The sequence below is a fragment of the Bactrocera neohumeralis genome, chromosome 5 (genome assembly GCF_024586455.1).
Source record: "Bactrocera neohumeralis isolate Rockhampton chromosome 5, APGP_CSIRO_Bneo_wtdbg2-racon-allhic-juicebox.fasta_v2, whole genome shotgun sequence".
Lineage (NCBI taxonomy): Eukaryota > Metazoa > Arthropoda > Insecta > Diptera > Tephritidae > Bactrocera > Bactrocera neohumeralis.
The window spans coordinates 23,117,791-23,137,381 of NC_065922.1; the positions used below are offsets into that span (position 1 = coordinate 23,117,791).

The window sequence follows — 19,591 nt, forward strand, 5'->3', positions numbered from 1 at the left end:
TGCGAATTTCTATTCCGAATGTTCAGAATTTAAAATTAAATAAATTCTCATTTCATGCTAAGAAAAAATATAGCATTTTATAAAAAGCTAACAATTTGAAATGAATAAAATTCGTTTACCTGAAGAGGAGTGAGAATAAAAATCAATAATAATAATAAAAATATATATTAATATAGTATAAAATAAAAACAAATAAAAAATTATAAATATGAACAAAAAATTAAGTTATGAAGCAGTTGTCGTTTAATTTATAATCAACAGTAATTAAAAATTTTGAAAAATTAAATATGAAAACAAAAATAAAAATATAATAAATATTTCATAAGAGTTTTAATAACTCAAACAACAGAAATTTGCGGTAAACGAATTTTTCTTCATTTGAGCTAAGCAGAAACCACTTTACTCCAACAATCATTCATTCGCTCGGCGAAAATTCACAAATTTCCATTTTTTACATTAACTATTTTGGTATGCATATTTTCAAAACAAAATTAATAAACTACTAACAAGTGTTCAAAAACCAATCGTGTTTTAGTATTCAGTTCTAACACTAATGCTTTTCAAAATTTTCAAAGAGAGAACTCTACAGCTCAATAAACAAAAACTATTTGTATTCATAATGTTCCACAAAAAAGAAGTAAGATAGGGAAAATCATGTAATGCTTTTAATGAGAAACATGTTTGTTAAATTAGCAACTTATTTAATGTTTCATACAGTTCAGCTACATTTTCGCACAGCTGCACTGGCGCAATACGAAAATTCTTTAAAATATGCAATATATATGTATATATATATTTTTTTTTGTACATATAAACGTTAGTTTTGTAGAGTTTGTGAGTTCATGTAATTTGTTATTTTTAACGTACATATGTACACATGTATATAATATATATGTATATATATAATAAAAAAAAGAAAAATATAGTATAGAATGTGCCTCATATCATCCATATAAATATAGTTTTGTTATCATATGTTTTTTAAGTCTATCACATCACATTTTGTTGTTGGTTTTTGTATGCTAATTTTTATGTTGTCGCTTTGCAGTTGTTACATTCAATTTTTGTTTTTACCATAATTGCAGCATTTATACATAACGCGGCTTTTCCAAAACAAAATAAAAACAAATGCATTTATCAAATACTGTTTTTGAAACAATATTTATTGTTCAAAAGATTTGTTTTTCCCCTCGCTTTATTTTCTTTGTTACGATCCGTATGATGGCTAAACAAAGTATTTTTTGTTCACTGCAAAAACAACAGTAAAAACATCTTTTTTATGTATAAAAATAAATATTTTGTTTCCTTTTCGATAAACAATGTTAATTTTCCAATTATGTGTTCGAATTAAAAGCTACATATGTATGTATGTATAAAAAAAGTGAAAAATAAAAACGTTTATTTAATTCAACAATTCTAGTCTGTTTTAACTAAGAGATCTTTAGGTTGAGTACAACATATGGTAGTTGAACATCATTGAATACTGCTAATATCCAAATTAATGTGATTCGATGAAAAAATTCTCTTTCGCTCGTCACAAATGAAAAATGCCATGAAAGCTTATACGGCGAATGGCGTTTTGGTTTTGGTACTAACTATAACTTTGTCCGTTTTTTATGTTTTTGGTTAAGTTCCTGCCCAAAAAGTACCTAGTACCTACATACACAATGCATTTATTTGCCACGAAAACGAGTTTATCGCTTTTTCATCTTTAACTAACGAAATTGTTACATACAAATGACGTATGTATACAGTTATACTCGTATATTTTAGTAAGCCTATACTTTTTTTCTACAAAACCATGTGATAGCGGCTGTTTTGTTACATTTGATACAATTTTTATATTTACGAAAAAAAAAAGAAATTAATTGTGAAAAATGCCATTTTCAGTTGATTTCGTTTCTTAATTTTGCTTTAGTGTCAGTAGCAAAGTTGGTAGAAACATTGTGTGAAATTGGTTAGTTGTTTAACCAATTGTCCCAGTTAATTACTACACACATTTCTCAATGTTTTTTCTCAACAAGAAATTCATTTGCAAATTGCTTAACTGTGTTAGCAATAGCATATGTTTATGTATGTGTGTTTGCGCATACATGCTTAATGTATGACTGTAAATTTTTTTTGGGACTTTTTGGTTAGGAATATTCGAATAATTGCATTTTGTTTAGTGAAATACAAAACTATTTCTTATAAATTAACGTTCACGTTTTATGTTTTCGCTTATTTCCTCACATTTATAAATATATATGTATATATACTTAGCATACATATATATATGGCATTTAAAAAAATATTTATATTTGTTAACTTCTATCCTGCTTTGCACACCTTCAATTTCTTTTTTGTTTGTATAATTTGACTTTGGCTTCGATACTAACAACTTTCAGCAGTTAAATTTTTTAGATTTACTAAAAGTAATTTTAATACACTATTTCTTCTCAATATTAAAATTCGAATACAAAGTCGCTTGCAGACTTTCGTGTTATTTCGGTAGGAATACGAGCAGCAGTGGAATAAAGCACAAAGTGAATGAGTTCGCGACAAATTGAATATACCGTTTTGTACTCAAATATTCGTTTTCAAATTTGATAGACAAATATTCAATACGAAATGACTTTCATGTAGAAGTGGAGGAATGGCATACATCAAATTCAAAAAGCAAACTCAGCGCGCTCAAACTATTACAATTGCTTAAATAAATTAATTTATAGTTATTTCTGCTGGGAAATGAGAAAAGTATTTCTTTACAAGTTCCCATAGACCTTACGTGTATTCTTTTACATATTCCGTTGTGTCTTTGGAAAAGTGCATTTAATTGTATGTAGCAAAGTTTTTGGAAATATTTGTCTTATATAATGTACATATGTATTGCTATGTTGTGAAGGAATAGAAAATTTGACGTACATATGTTAAAAGGGACTTGTATAATTTTAATAAAATGCGTTATTTGTTGTATGCTTTTCAATTAGGGTTTATGCTTGGCAGTGAAAGTGGTAGATTGACCCATGAAACAAAATACGCAACGTTAAATATGGAAAATCTTAAAATTTGAAATTTTTTAACATCAGTAATCTAAAATCCAATATATTTTTAAGATTTGTCGTTTAATTTAGCCGGTGAAAACGGATTATTTATACCTTTTTATAAGTTATAAAACAGTTGCGTAAAATAATTTTTTTAAGACACTACCACAAAGCAAATATGTATATGTATGTATACATATTTATCCGATAATTTATCTTTTACTTCTACACTGCATATGAATCGAAGGCATTGAAATACTGCTCCACACTAAACCCGGACCATGTTACGAGTTAATTAAAGGAAGCCTCGTCCTTTCTTTGTAATTAGGCTACATATTTTCAACTGCGCTCACCAACTAGCTTTCATAAAAAAATTAAAAGCTTCTGTGCAGCTTAACAGCTAACCTAACATACGAATACTTTTCACTATGATTTTTGTTCGTCTCATAAATATACATACTATTTACATGATCGTCGTTTGTACAAGTATGTTTGCAATTATTGATTCAAGTGTAAACTTGTTTTATGTTTGTATGGATGAATGCGGCGCATTTTATGTTTCTTTTTTATATGGTCAAAATTTTTTTATATGAATATGTAACTGGCTAGATTTGGCTGTTGCAATTCAATGTTTTTTAGATAATTAAGTTAAATTAAAATTATATTTGATATATTAATTATATAACGTTAATGCGTGAACTTCAATATTTTGAAGATAGTTGGAAATTGTTTCTCATTAGTGAAGGTTGTCTTTTGTTCGTTAAAAAAAACATGAAATAAATTTAATTATAATGTTGTGGCAAGGGTAGAAGTAAAATGTAATTGCAGCGTTACTTTCAATGATATTTGCGTATGATTCATGCAAATATCATTTCTGTAAATCTGCAGAATTTTACTCGTATCTCTTATTTGCTTTAATACAATCATGATCTTCCACCGTAATGAGCTGTACCTGAGAAATCTATTCTAAAGTTAGTATAATTCATTTTTGGAAAAAACAGTTATAATAAACTGTTGAAAAAATATATAAAATGGGATAATAATATATGTACTTCAATTGATGCAACGCGATATTTCTTGTTCATTACAATTTTATGCATCTAATAACTTAAAAACGAATTGAGTTGCATAGAAGATAATTTGCGAAATATCTCTCTTATCTCTTTTGAAGTATTTTTTATGATTAAATCGAAAGTGTGTTATAAAAAAGTTTTATAGGGTCACATATTTGCGTACGAAACTCAGCTAATTTTTTATTTAATTTCATTTCATTTGATGCAGTTTTAAAAAGTTCAGCGTTTAAATTGTTGTTTCATAGTTACTGACTAATTTCTTTTAGTTGCTCGCTTATTTTTTTGTAATGTTTTTCTTTTAGAAACCGGAAATAGGAATTTCGTAGTTATAAAATAATACAGAGAATTCAAAAAATGCACTTTGCAGAATTTTGGTACATTTTCAAATGCTTAAAATAATATTTATTACCGCTACACCACAGTGCGGTGTGTTGAAGCCAATTCATTTTTTCCATATTCTGATAACTAAGAATTCTCTAACATTCTTATACCAAAACAAAAAATTCATATGCATTAAAATAATTCATATTTTAAAATTTATGTGAAATTAAATTTTACGGTTTCTATGTAAGATGATAATTATTCACTGCTTAAGTCATATGTAATTATTCAAGATTAGCCAATTTTGTGGGGTAGCCGCTTACACCTGAAGGCTGCCGACGGTGCTGCTGCGTTTGTAAGTATTAACAACGGCTACTCCAATAATTTATTGTAAGAATAATGTTAATGTAATGTTTCTTAAAGCCGATTTAAGATTAATTTGAAAAATAAAAGTATGTTTCACCGGGAATACTTATGTTATTTTTGTTTACAAATACACGTATATATGCATGTAAGTTATTACATACATATGTCATATGTATTATTTCGCTACACATTTTCTACTGTTTTCAATTGTTTCGTTCTTTGCAATGCGTGTTTTTTTGTTTTCAACTCTCGTTTAAGTGCCTTTTGGCTCATACCGGCTTTATATATTTAATGTATACCTTGAACAGTTACCGTTTATCGATTATTATTATTTATGAATGTTTTTTTTTTTTTTTATGTAGTATCAATAAGTAAATATTTGTAAGTAAGTCGATAAAATTGAAGAAATGTATGTATATGTTATATGCTTGCTAAGCGCACTGCTATAATTCATACGTCTGATGCACTTACGCTCTTTGCTGCTGTTGCTGTTGTTGTTGCTGCTGCTGTTGTTGTTGCAATACGTCAGCAGTGGTGGCTGGTGCCACACCCGCAGCAAACTGGTGCGGGTGTGCGTAGTATGCTGTTGGTGCCAAACCGCCATATGGATTGGCAGCGGCGGCTGCAGCAGCAGCAGCCAAAACACCACTAGCATCATACATATAAGCAGCCGCAGTATTGGCAGCTGCAGTAGGAGGCGATTGTGCTGGTGCAGCATATAAAGCTGCAGCCGGTGGTGTCGACACATTGCTGGGATACTCACCGCCCAATTGACCACCGGCAGCAGCCACTGCAGCTGCAATATTTGCAGCAACATTTACTTGCTGTTGGTGTTGCTGCTGTTGCTGTTGTTGTATTGTTGTACCGTTGATAACACCGTTATGCGGTTGATGCTCCACACCGCCACCAGCGCCGCCATTAGCAACTACATTTTGCTGTTTATCGTAGTGTTGTTGTTGATTATATTCTCGTTTTTGATATTGCTGAAAACGTGGTATATTACCATTCTGCTGTGGAATGAATTGTTGACTACGTGGTCGATACTGTTGTTGTGGTACGTAACCATTATTTTGTTGCATATGTGGCGGCATGTAGCCCATCATAGGGCGAGGACCGCCGGCATTAAATGGAGCACGTGGGCGATATGTGCGACCGCCACTGGCATCGGGATTGTTGTATTGCCCACCAGCTCCGCCACCAACCACACCGGATCGATTGTTCCAGTTGCCACCAGCACCACCACTGCTAACACCGTTATGTGGCTGATACATACTGTTGTTTTGTTGCTGATAGTGATTCTGTTTCGGAGCGTATGCGCCGTTAGCGTTGTTGCCAGCTTGATAATTCAAGGGATTGCTACGCTGTTGATGGGTAGGCTGCTGTTGCCAGCGACGATTATTATTTCCGCGGCCATTACCATTACCACCTGATGAACGTGCCAGATCCAACAATTCTTGAGGTGGTACCTGACCGGCCTCCTCCAATACAGAAATCAAATCACGTGCTTGCTTTCCATTGTCCGGGGTAAAGAAAGTATATGCGGTTCCCAATTGCTGACAACGTCCAGTGCGTCCAATGCGATGAACATAATTTTCCGACGAATTTGGGTAATCATAATTGATAACATACTGCAAATCCTCCACATCTAGACCACGAGAAGCGACATCGGTGGCAATCAAAATATTCGACTTTCCATTACGGAAATCTTTTAGCACTGAATCGCGTTCAGGTTGCGACTTATCGCCATGTATGGAGGTGGCAGTATAACCTTCGTTGCGAATAATTTGCAAGATTTCCTCGACCTAGAAATTTATTGAAATATTATTAATGGTATATTCCTTTATCCGTTAAGTAATGTTATTTTCAGATAACAAAAATTATAAATTTAAGAAAAATAAAATTGCAGTTTTTATGACGATAATTTGATTTTAACTTGTTATTTTTCCTGATGTAGTTAATACACAAAAAATAATGAAAAACTTTTATTCCAACACTTACCTTGATTTTAGTTTCGACAAAAATAATTATTTTGTTATTATTATTTGCAGCATTGTTTGTTGTCGGTGCAATTTCTTGTAGTAATTTAACAATGCGCTGAGGTTTCTCCATTTCTTGACATATTTCAACCATTTGACGAATATTGTGGTTAGCCGAGAGGTTCATTGAACCAATATTGATGGATATGTAATCTTTTAGGAAATCTCCGGCAAGTGCCTGTACTTCTTTAGGCCAAGTTGCAGACCACATTACTACTTGTCGATCAGGACGAATTTGTTCTATTATTTTACGGATTTGTGGTTCGAAACCCATATCCAGCATCCGATCGGCTTCATCCAATACCAAATAGGTGCATCGTTGCAAATTTGTGTTACGATTTTCCAAGAAATCTATCAGTCGTCCTGGAGTTGCAATAATGACTTCAACACCTCTTTCTAAATCACGTGCTTGAGGTACTTTTGATGAACCTCCAAAAATACAGGTATGACGGATCTCGGGTTTAGACAAGTGTCCATAATCACGTACAACGGATTGAATTTGTTGGGCTAATTCACGTGTAGGTGCTAATACGAGAGCTATAGGTCCGTCGCCACGTTGTAGTGGTGGTTGGTTCGCAATGTGCACCATTGCTGGCAACATGTATGCCAAAGTTTTACCGGAGCCCGTTTGCGCTATGCCAACCAGGTCACGTCCACTGAGCGCAATCGGCCATCCTTGTGCTTGAATAGCAGTAGGCTTTGTGAAGCCTTGACGCTTCATTTCTTCTATAGTGTATTCTGGTAGCGAACACTCTTCAAACGATGACACTGGATGTGGAATACCATTACCGGATACAGTAATTTCTAATTCATTTCGCAATTCGACGACTTGTTGTTCACTCATATTCAGTGTGTTTTGATGTGGTACATAGAAATTTTTCTTGAAAGGTTGGAGGTTTTCCCAACGTGGAATTTGTAAATTACGTCCGGGATTTTTTGCCTTTTCGCGCTGTAGTTCCGCTCTCTCTTCTTTACTCAATAATCCCAAATTAATACCGCCATGATATCCGCCATTGCTTGGTTGGTAACCACCGTTGGGTTTCTGATGACGAGGTACGAAATTTGGATTTTTACCACGAGCTTGGAAACCACCAGGATTACTCACGCCGTTCCCATAAAAGCTGGGACCACCACTTGTCATCATTGAATTAGAATTGTTACCGCCACGGTAGGTGCTTTGGGCACCTCCATATAAGCCCGATCCGCCGCCATAGGGCATACCGGCGTTGCTGCCGTTATTCATGGTGTTTCGCTGATAATGTGGACGTTCAGGACGTGGACCAGCGCCTGCCCCACCACCACCATAAAAACCATTCGAGTTGGCATGTGGGCTGCCGCCATTCACTGCATAACCACCTGCGTACATTTTATTTACTTTTCTGGCAAAGTTTCGTCGAAAAGTGGGTTTATATTTTGCGTCCTTTTTTCTTTAACTAATTGACTTCTATTCTTCTAGAATAAAAGTCGTATTTTCCACGTTGCTTCTATTATTTGAAAGAAACGAACGAAACGAAACATGAGAATTAGAATTTTTTGTATATACATTTAGTGACGTTCAAGTGACACTTCAACAAAGGTAGGCATGGTTACTTGTGTCAGTTTTTAATTTGAAGCATGGATCAGCATAGTCGGCAAAAACTTTTATTGACACATAAAAATAAAAACGTTTTTCAATAAATTTTTTGGATATGTATGTGTATGTATATTTTTCATTATGTAAATAAAGCATTGTATGGCTTAGTTCTTTTTACTAGTCTTGTTGCAGTGGAGTCGTAAAGAAAACCACATGGTTACCGTTCGTAAGATGGCAAGGGGGTCGGCTTTAAGTACACATATGTATGTATATCTAACTACAACTATGTACAAGCATACAATTTTTCTATACGTATCAACTTCGTAAAGGTACGCTTGCCATCGTTGAGAAAATCAATAGTGCCTCGTTTTTCGTGGCAAAAGGGAGAAAGCGCTTACTTAATAAAAAACAATAAGTAGGATGCGATTTAAGTCCTACTTATATACAAGTAATTTGAATGATTGACTTACCTAACTTTATAGTTGAACACTATTTCACTGAAATAGTTCAATTTATATTTTCCGCTTCGATGCGAAGTTCTTTATTATAGTTCTATTGTAATAAAACTATTATTATTTTTTCGCAATCAATTAAAGCGGATGTAAAACTTATTCTGCTTTAGTTTTTGGTCTGGCCGGATACCGCTACGGTCCTTACAGCAATCAATGGTTATATGTTTCCTTTGAATACTTGAAAAGCCCGAAGAAAATTAAAATTTTCCACTAATTTTCCCCTTCACTTTGCTGCTTTGTTCGTCTACTGCGTATTTCACTTATTGTTACGAAAAAAGTAAATATTTTACGTTTTTCGAAGCATTAGTTAAATGTTCTGTTATACAATAAAAGTAAAATACTATTATTTTATTGTATTTTATTTTAACTAATTTAAATGTGCAGGAATAAGCGAAAACGACGTGATGGCAATTGAACGAGCAATTACCAAACTGTGACAAACGAATGAAGAAAGCCCGAACGAAGCAGCGAATGTGATGGCGGCTGTGTGGGAAATTTTTTTGATGCAGCTTGCAAATGGCGTCTGCAAACGGGGTGATTCAAGTGAAATAAGATTGTTTTAAATAAAAATGTTAACTCTGATTATTGAATATCTAAAAAATTCATCAAACAACTAGAAATTTATGTATGTATGTATGTACAAATGTGCTTTATTTAAAAAAAATACATCTTATTTCGGATTTTTATTATGTGAAAGAAAAAAAGTAAATTAATTATAAACCCGAACTTTTAAGTTCAACATCTTTTATGCTTTAATACAGATGATTCAAATTGTTATAAGAGTTGTTATTGTATTCTAGCCTCGACAGACGGCAGTTAATGCAGTAAATCCGGATAAATTTAGGAGTTAGTGAAGTTAACTCCTTTGCTAGCTCCTAATTAAATCTCATTGACAGACGGCTGCATTATAGCATTGACAGACGGCAGCGTTAAACCAGATTAATTGCATTTTTCGGGATTCATTCAGGAGTTACACAGCTAACTCCGTTGCTGAATCCAAAAATAACTCTCAAAATTTTAGGGAGTTTGTGAGATTTTCGTTGGCAACATTGTTAAAAATGGCCAATTTTCATCTATTGTGAATGAAATACAAGCAACCCTGACAGCTGTTTATCAAATTCTCAATATAATATCAATAAAACTTCTATGTTTTGATGCAGTTTTAAAAATAATGTGTTGATATGCTTTTGTAATAAAAAATGGTTTGGTAAAAATTGGTCGGCTAACAACCGTAATGTTTATCTTCTATCAATTTTCATTGAAAATATTATAAAAAGGACAAAGTGCGCAGTTAATCCGGATTAACGCTGCCGTCTGTCAAGGCTATTAATCTGGATAAATTTAGGAGTTAGTGAAGATAACTCCGTTGCTAAATCCCATTTAATCTTAAAAATTTTAGAGAGTAGCTGCTTGTTGCCTACAGGCAACATTGTTAAAAATGGCCAATTTTACTCTATTGTGAATAAAAAGCAAGCAACACGGACAGCTGTTTTTCAAATTTTCAATACACAAAACAAGAATAGAGTAGCCACAGTGATGTAGCGTCGAAATAGTCAGTGTAAGCATTTCTTAATTTTAAAGCAAAACAAATTTATACTTTTGAACTTTTCAGATGGCTATGAGGAAGCGACGCTCCGGATGGACACTCCAGGACGAGACTGAGCTGCTGGAGAAGTGGGAGGAGCGTTTCCACGACCTCCGAAAAGCCAAAAGGAATGCCCATATATATCAAGAAATTGCAATGGAAATGGGAGGAAGATACACTGCGGAGGAGGTTCACTGCAAAGTGAAAAATTTAACAAAAAAATACAGGTGAGGTTTTACAATAACTACAAGTATATTTCTATGTTTATATCCAAACATGTTTTCAGAGAGGAGAAAAGTAAAATTGACCCATTTGGAGGTAGTCCCTCTGTATGGAAACATTACCAGGCTATACATCGCATCATGGGGTCCACTGCCGTCAATTCGGCATTGTATGTGAAGACTGGTTCTTTGGTAAGAAAAATCATTTATTTATCTATAATTAATTTTAAAGAGTTATTTTGTTTAGAATTCACCATCACCAACATCTTCGAATATTTCAGATGTCTATCAGGAAGCAACGCTCCGAATGGACACTCCCGGACGAGATTGAGCTGCTGGAGAAGTGGGAGGAGCGTGCCCACGACCTCCGAAAGGCGAAAAGGAATGCCCATATATATCAAGAAATTTCTGTGGAAATGGGAAGAAGATACACTGCGGAAGAGGTTCATTGCAAAGTGAAAAATTTAACAAAGAAATACAGGTGAGTTTTTACAATAACTACAAGTATATTTCTATGTCTATATCCAAACATGTTTACAGAGAGGAGAAAAGTAAAATTGATCCCTCTGGCGGTAGTCCCTCTGAATGGAAACATTATCAGGCAGTACACCGCATCATAGGGTCAACTGCCGTCAATTCGGCACTGTATGTTAAGACTGATTCTTTGGTAAGAAAAATCATTGATTTTATTTATCAAAAAATACATTTAAAAAGTCATTTTGTTTAGAATTCACCATCACCAACATCATCGATGCCATCGCTGTCCTCTCCGCTTCCGTCTCCTCAGCTGCCATCGCCATCATTTCAGCTGTCATCGCCATCACCGTCATCATCATCGGCACCAATGCAGTCACCAACTGCAAGAAAGCGGAATTATGACGGTGAGATGGTGAAATTAATAAAGCAGCAAACACAAATACTAAAAACAATTGCGGAAGAATCAAAACTTGTCAATCAGGAGATGGTAGGGGCGATTCTGGAGCAGAACCGAATAACGGAAAAGTTGTTGATATTAATGGAAAAGATAACAGAAAAACTTGTATAAAAAGTTTTTTTCTAATTTAAAATATATATGAATTTTACAGTAATAATGTTTGTAATTAAGTATGCTAATATTTTAGATGATAAGGTAATGTTATAAATGTAAGTAAGTATTAAGGGCATTTATACTCACGAAAACTCAAACTGCATTTCTACTAGCCGATGCTGATACATCATTTTCCCCAGCTCTTGTAGTGTAGCGTAGTTGATATTCTTGCATCTTGGATCCACAAAGAATGAATTTCATCATTTTCCATTTTTAAAAAATTGTGCAAAATACGGCACGCATGTACAATAACGTTGACATATTTTGGAGCTACTGGTAAACCTCTGTCATTTTTTCGAAATCGGGCTTTAAGTTAGCCGAAAGCATTTTCTATAACTCTGCGACATTTAGACAAACGATATGGAAATGGCTTCATCAATATCTTCAATGATTCTGCTGCTCTGAGAAAAAATTTCATCGCTTTCATGATATTTCTTTAGTGAACTATTTTCACAAATGTAGGAGTCATTATTCTTACAAGTCGATCCAACATACATATATATAAGTAAATTTTAAAATGGCAAAAAGTTATCGAATGAAACGGTCTACATTTGATCTAAATCGGATTTTCTACTTGCCGATCAAAACAGAAAAAAAACGCAAAAACAAAATTATGGTGTGTTATGACATTATATATGGTATAAGTAAACTATAAAAAATAAATAACTTCATTTATATTATTAGTACGTCTGTACAGGTTTATGTTTTTATGTATTTGTATTAACTCAAATCAACGTAACATCTTATCATGTATGAATTTTCTTACATTATATACCTCGTTATACTGAGTAGAATTTGGTACATTTAACAACATTAAATGAATAATATTTAGTACATTAAGCTTGTGTTTCATTTGTCGGTGAAGGTTCTTTCAACTTGATTTTGCTTTCGAATTTTTCAAATTCTTTTTCTGCGAATTTATCTACTTTATCAGAAACTTGCTCAACAGACACTACTTCGGGTATGTAGAATTGCAACATATTTTGTACGCCATTTTTAAGTGTAACAATGGAGCTTGGACAGGAAGAACATGATCCCTGCATCTTTAACTTAACTACACCATCTTCATAACCCATATATATAATATCTCCTCCATCTTCTTGCACAGTGGGTCTGATACGACTGTCAAGAAGTTCTTTAATCATCATAACCACATCGTCATCGTCATCTTCGATTTGTGTATCTGAATTTGGTTTAGCTTCGCTCAGTATTGGTAAACCGCTGGCAAAAAAGTCCATTATTACAGCAAAAACTTCTGGCTTAATAATGGCCCAATCCGTTTCTTCTTCTTTAGATATTGTTATGAAATCGGCACCGAAGAACACAGCACGCACCCCGTCGATACGAAAGAGAAGCTTAGCTATTATGTAGACAAAGTTTGTATTAACATGCTTATACAAAAAATAAAACAATTACCTAAGGGGCTACAATACGCAGCAGATACACTGGGAAAGTCGTATGTATTACCTTTTCCCAGAACGTCTGTGCCGGGAAGAAATTTTAGACTGTCAGGGTTAGGTGTGTCTTGTGTCTGTATAAACATATTACGACAAAATTGATAAAGTGGAACCGATGACTTATTATCAAACAGCGCCTTATTTGTAGGAATCGCTCCATAATGTTGAAATGATGTCAAATTTTGCGATTGAAGTAAGCAACTTAGAATTTATTAAAATTAATACATTTTCTAAGCATTGTTACTTTTTGTTTTACTCACATGTTAAATAAACGATTGTTACTGCGTAAAACTCCAACTGAACTACGCAAGGAACGCAAAATTAAACGAGACATTTTTAAATTAATATCACGGACTTCCAAAAGTTTTATATCGACCGCAATAAAATCAAAAATTACGATCAGCTGCTAATGTTATGATTGAAGCTATTGCATATAATAACAGAGTTACCACCGCTTATTTATCGGTGCAAGTAAGTAAATGCCGGTGGCGTTATAGACTATAGGATGAGAAGAGATAAAATAGAAAAATGTTCAAATGACCAGTAAATTATAAACAAAGCATCGAAAATTGTTATAGGTACCATGGACATCCATCTGAGAGTTAAATTCTGGTACACTTTACCTACAGAAGGAGTCCTGTCCTCGTCTGAGCATGCACTTTCATGGCTCATCACGTTTACACAGTTTTGCGTGTTCACAATGCAAGTTTTGTGAACTGTTTTCCCTAAGTATTCACAATAATCAAACTTTGTGCAAACAGTTCTGTCGGTTTAAAATAAAATTAACCAGACATTGTGAACGCCCCTAAATAAATAAACGTAGTGTTTAAATTATGGATATATTGTTAACAATGTTTGCGGCGCAAAGGATGGGCCTGTTGTCCTCTACGACGGAACTACTAATATTCGGATGATATCCAGCTTAATGGTAAGTGATTGATGATATGTAAATATTGCTGATCTCAAGTCTAGTGTGTCCTAATGTAATCGTCAGGCCCACATGTACGCTTTATCCATTTCCGTGCAATTCCTAATATTCATATTTAAGCTGAGGTGAGATTACCGGATGTTGGAGGTGCTTGAAGGAATTGGCACTGGATGATGTTGAACAGTTGCTTATTAAACTGCTGTTTTGAGGCTTACATGAATACATAATATATGTATGTACATATGTATGTATAATAAAATGGAAATGTAATTATTGGAAGTTTACACGTTTTGAGTCAATATGGGGTATGTCAATATTGAATTGGTAAACATTTTAAGAACATATATATATGTATTTATATTAATGTATGTACAATCTTGTTGGATTGGTTAAGTACTTTGTACAGTTAAAAAAAAAGAAATACAAATTTCCTTGACGACCAGATCTACTTCGCTGGAAATTTCGACACTCAATTTAAAATTTTCTTACGTTTACTGCTTTAACGGTTCTTCACATAAATATCAAAGTATATACATATGTATCCAAGATTAAAATATATATGGAAGTTCATATTTTTAACAAAGAAGAAAAGCATTAACTTCGGTTGCACCGAAACTATTAAATGGGTTTGCTAAAAAACCCTTCATAGTAAGCTACAAGCTTCGACAAATGAGCAGATTCGTGTGCTAAATTTTAAATCCATATCACAAAAACCGATGGACTAGTTTGCGTATAAACAGACAGACAGATAGAAAGGAGGACCCAGTTATGTAAATGGACTCAGCTCGTCATGTTGTTATTTTATTTCCATCGTGGTGTTGCAAACTTCGTGACAAACGTAATATACTCTGTTCAGGGTATAAATATCTCTTTTACAAAACCAGCTTTACAAATAATGGTTACGAATTTTAAAAACTAATTCAACGGCCGGAAGTATAATCTATCAAAAACAATTGTTATGTATTTGAAGGCTACACTGTGATATATAAAGCAGTACAATTTGTTGATGATCCTACATTAGTTTAACTTTTCTGTAATTTAATATGATACGCCTTTGAGAGTTCGAAAATGAAACTGTTGTATTGGAATATACGATTCGTGTTCGTGTTTTCGGTAGTGATTTACTTTGCTAGCATTTGTAATGCTCAACCAGCGACTTCGCCAACTAGTCCAACTAGTCCAACGAGTCCAACTTCGCCTACTTCACCTACTTCCCCGACATCAACCACTTCAGCTACTGCAACAACTTCATCAACTACAACAACTACTTCTACTACTCCAAGTCCAACCCCCACTAATACCACACAAGCACCTTCATCATCAGGTAATCTCACACCAGCTCAAAAAAGGAGAGCGGCTCGCCGGAGAAGAATTATACGGGAATGGATCAAGCGGAAAAGAGCTGAACTTAGAAGGAGAAGAAAACGCAGCTGGAAGAGACAAGTTCGACGTGCTGAGAATATACGCAAAAGGAGACGTCAGAGGAGGCGACAAAATCAGTCTAACCGTTCTTAGATAATAGATTTTTTAAATGAATAAATGTTATTTGAAGTTTTAACAAATTCCTAAAAAAAAGGTTATTGCTGTTTAATTTAATTGTAACCTCTGCAATTACTTTATGACATATGTACTTCCCTAGTGGCCTAATGGTGTAACTGTCTCAGTCCCGATGGAACCATGACAGCCCTCAGAGTACGTTTCCTGCATGTCATCATTTGGTTGGTGTGCCTCGTGAGAGCTAACCTTGGGACCATTAAAGCCGGCTACCTTCAAGCTGTGAGGAAACCCTTTTAGCAATGAAATTTTCAACCAAATTTAGCGAGGAGAAGACGAAATCCGGAGGAGAAGGGAAGTCGTAACCCATTTCCAAATCTATCCTTCATTTTCCAAGGCTGGTGCAACCTCTATCTCAGACACATTAGGACACACAGGAAAGCGAAGTCGGTCCGATGTTTAGCAGCTAAAATTTTGGAGCGCTGCGTTGACAGACAGGCTGAGCAGAGATCTATGGACGAGAAGGGTGCTGAACGAAGGAAGAATTACAGGAACAACCGAACAATGCGTACCTCAAAAAAAAAAGCTGTAAAGGGCACGTGAGAGAGAAGCTTCTCTCGGAAAAAGACTAAGCACGGGACTTGCGTCAGCGTTTAGCGAAATAGCTAAACTTGCGCATTTCACTGAACTTAGCGTATGCGATCGCAGTAGGGAGGTTGGTGCCATCAGCCGAGAAGAGTGGAAAAGAGTAGTTATGACAATTTCCGTAATTTTTATGAACGTGGAGAGAGTGAATCTAGGATCACCTCCAATGTGTGAAAGTGCCGGGCGTCAAGGGGTTCCCAAGATCATAAGGTGTGCTGATGAACGATCGGCAGCTCTATATAAAGAATGGTGTCTCTTGTGAGATAGGTGTGAAAGTGGTACAGTTTGGGAATGGCTCCAGGCATAGTGATCAGTCGTCTAACTTAACCTTTCTCACAACAAGTTTATGTTGTAACTGGTTAAACACAAGCTGTTACTTTTAAAATTATATAATTCGTGGATATTCATTTTAAGTCAATCGGACAAAAAAATTTTTTTATTAAAACAAATTACGTTTAAACATTTTTTAAAATTATTATACATAATTTCATATATCTGACTTCTTTGAAAGCTTATCATGATAAGTATTATTGCCTGCGAAGGCAGCATATGTAAAGAGATTTTTCTTGCCACATTTGATTTTTTTATATGTGTATATAATTGCAATTAAATAATCAAAAAAAGATAACTTTTAAACATTGTGGCAACATTCTGAGAAAATTACATTTTGATTTGACAGATGACGACATAAGATAATAGACAAAAATTTTGCAAAAAAAACAACACACGGGAAATATCAAAATTTTAAAGAAATTTAATTCAAGAAGGAAAATTATATTGCTGCTTTTGTTAACATAAAATTTTGACTAAACAACGCATAGTCATCAAAAATACAATAATCTTCAACTGAATTCTCTACATATAAGTGGGAGCATCACATTTCTGAAACTTCGCTTGTATTTAAACAGTCAAGTGAGTATAATAATAATGTAACAATCAACAATCAAAAATAATATTAAGTCACATTTTTAACAAATAGTTTTTCGAGGAAGTCAGCTGAAAGCAAAAACGATGGTGAAACTCTTTGCACTGAGTATTTTTTACAAAGGTTCTGCGGAAGCTCGTCTATTAAAATCTACTTACGATTTACAGTCATTTTCATTTTTTCAACGGGGCACAGTTCAAGAGTTCATGACGTATGTATTTGTTAATTTTTATATTTTATTTACACCAATTAGTTTCTATACAAAGGATTAACTTTCAGTTTTGCATCAAAAACCATTGTGGAGCGTACACAACCCACCATGCGTCAGTCAGTAAAGCAAGAGGCCTATATGTGTCATGTGTACGTACGTGCCGACAATTTAGCTGGCGTATTGATTGCTGATCATGAGTATCCGCAGCGCGTTGCTCATACGCTCATAACAAAAATCTTAGATGAGTTTAGTGCGAAAATTAGTGCGGACCGTTGGGAAACGGGGTCGGATGGAACTATTGATTTTAATACTTTGCCTGCATATTTAGCCAAATATCAGGACCCAAAAGAGGCAGATGCGTTGACTAAAATGCAAAACGATTTAGATGAAACTAAGATTATACTAAAGAATACAATTGAAGCAGTGCTTGAGCGTGGCGAAAAGCTAGATGACATGGTAATTAAATCAGAAAACCTTTCAATGCAAAGTAAAGCATTTTACAAGACAGCCAAAAAGACAAATTCATGTTGCAATTTTAGTTAAGTGATTTAGATAAGCTGAAATACATACAAATATCAATTTTCGCGGGTGAAAAAATTATTATTTTTTATTAATATTTGAAAACGTATGTATGCTCGATTATTTTTATTTAAACTGTAATTGCTTCGAGCGCTGCTTTTTTGTTGAAACCAAATGGAGAAATTAGTTGAAGAGAGACACAAAGTAAAGCGAAATTATGTGAGCAAAGAGCGTACAAGTAAAAGTAATTCACAAATTCATCCCATTCCAAATTATTGAGTTTGATTTTATAAATTTATTGTTTTGTTCTGAAAAATGCGAAGAAAGAAGTTGGAGAAATGCAAACACTCTTTTAGCGAGTGACACTGAAAATGTTGAATATATTGTCCAAATACTATTTGTTTATATACATATGTATTTATATTGCATGTTTCTTTATAAGACAATTGATGAGATTTTAGGTAACAACATATATCTATACAAAAAATTAAACAAATATTGGTATGTACATATATACTTTTGGTTAAATAAAATAGGCGAAGGCAAGTTGAACCACCTGCACTGCAAACACATGCGTTTTCACAAAAGGCTTAACAATGCCGGAAAGTATTTTATGAAATAAACATAAATAATGATCCAGAGAAGTTTAGGGAAGATGATGTAGTTGATTTTTTGGCACCGGTAATACACTTAGTCAAAAACTGAACTGAGTTCGCCCTGTACATTATGTAGAACATCTCACATAAAAGACAAAATGCAGCAAAACTGAACTGCCTACTATTGCATTCATACTTTATACACATGTAACATTTATAATAAAAAGTTTTGTATTTGAATATATTTTTATTGAACCAGTATTGCACATTTTTAGAAAAAAAATATTTGTTTACAGCATTATATGAAAGAATAGCAAGGAATAGCAATTACATAAAAAAGTAACGAAATGAATTCTATCGAATAAATAAATGTTTGTAATTATTGGAAAGTGTGATTGAAGAGAGTAGGTTATGCGGGTTAGTTAAAATTTAAATTTTCAATATAATTATAGTTTTTTGAGTTTCTATTATACGAGTTAAAAGAATAAAACTGTAGTTGCAATTATATGCTTAATTTTATCTAAAAACCATTTCTTATCCTTAAAATGTATCTTTGCATTTTTATATGAAATACTGTTATAGACATTTATTTTTGTGTTTATGCCTTAAAACTTGTACTTGCATATGTACATATGTACATATATCTTTTGTTACGAAGATATTTTAGTCACGGTTTTGCTAAGAAAATTTACAAATATATACATATATTTGAAAACATAAATTCTCACATATATACATACATCTATGTATGTATGTAGTATATATACATATATCGTGTAGCTATATTCTACACATAAACGAATAACCCAACCGATAAAAATTAATAATGTAAAATTATTACTATTGTGGCTTGAACTTATTGTTGCAAGTATCGGATATGAAAAATATGCAAATACTCGTGTTCCTCTAAATGTTACTTGTGAAAATAAAAAAATAAATAAATTAAAAATACATCACAATTAGAAATCACTACTATGTTAAATGGCATAGAGTAAATAAAAAAAATTAGGTACACAATA

At 33.6% G+C, this 19,591-nt stretch overlaps 4 protein-coding genes and 1 long non-coding RNA gene across 8 annotated transcripts in view; 3 read left to right on the forward strand and 2 right to left on the reverse strand.

Annotated features, from left to right (window-relative positions):
• LOC126758615 (high mobility group protein DSP1) overlaps window positions 1-19,591 on the reverse strand; it is a 273,973-nt gene that overhangs the window by 64,786 nt on the left and 189,596 nt on the right. For 2 of the 3 annotated variants that reach the window (XM_050472956.1, XM_050472955.1), the window contains exons 1-3: window positions 8,863-9,341; window positions 6,782-8,303; window positions 5,281-6,585 (exon numbers count right to left, since the gene is read on the reverse strand). The exons of the other annotated variant lie outside the window; for it this stretch is intronic. In XM_050472956.1, the coding sequence (XP_050328913.1) occupies window positions 5,281-6,585; window positions 6,782-8,185 (2,709 nt within the window). In that variant the 5' untranslated portion in view covers window positions 8,186-8,303; window positions 8,863-9,341. Of the gene's footprint in view, window positions 1-5,280; window positions 6,586-6,781; window positions 8,304-8,862; window positions 9,342-19,591 lie in introns of those variants that run through there. 3 annotated transcript variants of the gene reach the window in all.
• LOC126758623 (uncharacterized) lies at window positions 10,353-12,324 on the forward strand. 2 transcript variants are annotated; one of them, XM_050472970.1, is made up of 6 exons: window positions 10,353-10,462; window positions 10,517-10,716; window positions 10,776-10,902; window positions 10,992-11,191; window positions 11,251-11,377; window positions 11,438-12,324. In XM_050472970.1, exons 2-6 carry the CDS (start codon window positions 10,517-10,519, stop codon window positions 11,753-11,755), a joined length of 972 nt encoding a protein of 323 aa, XP_050328927.1. In that variant the 5' UTR covers window positions 10,353-10,462; the 3' UTR covers window positions 11,756-12,324. The 2 variants fall into 2 exon arrangements, with proteins under 2 accessions (XP_050328927.1, XP_050328928.1); XM_050472971.1 differs by having other exon boundaries at window positions 10,408-10,456.
• LOC126758624 (NFU1 iron-sulfur cluster scaffold homolog, mitochondrial-like) lies at window positions 12,469-13,669 on the reverse strand. Its single transcript, XM_050472972.1, has 3 exons — window positions 13,515-13,669; window positions 13,214-13,455; window positions 12,469-13,157 (listed from the first exon to the last, which is right to left on the reverse strand). Exons 1-3 carry the CDS (start codon window positions 13,586-13,588, stop codon window positions 12,634-12,636), a joined length of 840 nt encoding a protein of 279 aa, XP_050328929.1. The 5' UTR covers window positions 13,589-13,669; the 3' UTR covers window positions 12,469-12,633.
• On the forward strand, window positions 13,843-14,461 carry LOC126758627 (uncharacterized). Its single transcript, XR_007666864.1, has 2 exons — window positions 13,843-14,182; window positions 14,249-14,461. It is a non-coding gene; the product is annotated as an uncharacterized LOC126758627 (long non-coding RNA).
• On the forward strand, window positions 17,001-19,523 carry LOC126758625 (synaptobrevin homolog YKT6). The gene is made up of 3 exons (XM_050472973.1): window positions 17,001-17,233; window positions 17,301-17,457; window positions 17,526-19,523. The coding sequence occupies exons 2-3, from the start codon at window positions 17,333-17,335 to the stop codon at window positions 17,998-18,000; spliced, it is 600 nt and encodes a 199-aa protein (XP_050328930.1). The 5' UTR covers window positions 17,001-17,233; window positions 17,301-17,332; the 3' UTR covers window positions 18,001-19,523.

Excerpts from the sequence above, each read along its gene's own strand:
- LOC126758623 (XM_050472970.1), top strand. The coding sequence starts at position 10,517 with ATGGCTATGAGGAAGCGACGCTCCGGATGGACACTCCAGGACGAGACT. Across the intron at positions 10,903-10,991 it reads ATGTGAAGACTGGTTCTTTG|ATGTCTATCAGGAAGCAACG; the intron begins GTAAGAAAAATC and ends CGAATATTTCAG. Across the intron at positions 11,192-11,250 it reads AATTTAACAAAGAAATACAG|AGAGGAGAAAAGTAAAATTG; the intron begins GTGAGTTTTTAC and ends ACATGTTTACAG.
- LOC126758624 (XM_050472972.1), bottom strand. The coding sequence starts at position 13,588 with ATGTCTCGTTTAATTTTGCGTTCCTTGCGTAGTTCAGTTGGAGTTTTA. Across the intron at positions 13,456-13,514 it reads AACAATCGTTTATTTAACAT|TTGCTTACTTCAATCGCAAA; the intron begins GTGAGTAAAACA and ends ATAAATTCTAAG. Across the intron at positions 13,158-13,213 it reads TGCGTATTGTAGCCCCTTAG|CTAAGCTTCTCTTTCGTATC; the intron begins GTAATTGTTTTA and ends TCTACATAATAG.
- LOC126758625 (XM_050472973.1), top strand. The coding sequence starts at position 17,333 with ATGGTGAAACTCTTTGCACTGAGTATTTTTTACAAAGGTTCTGCGGAA. Across the intron at positions 17,458-17,525 it reads ACAGTTCAAGAGTTCATGAC|TTTTGCATCAAAAACCATTG; the intron begins GTATGTATTTGT and ends ATTAACTTTCAG.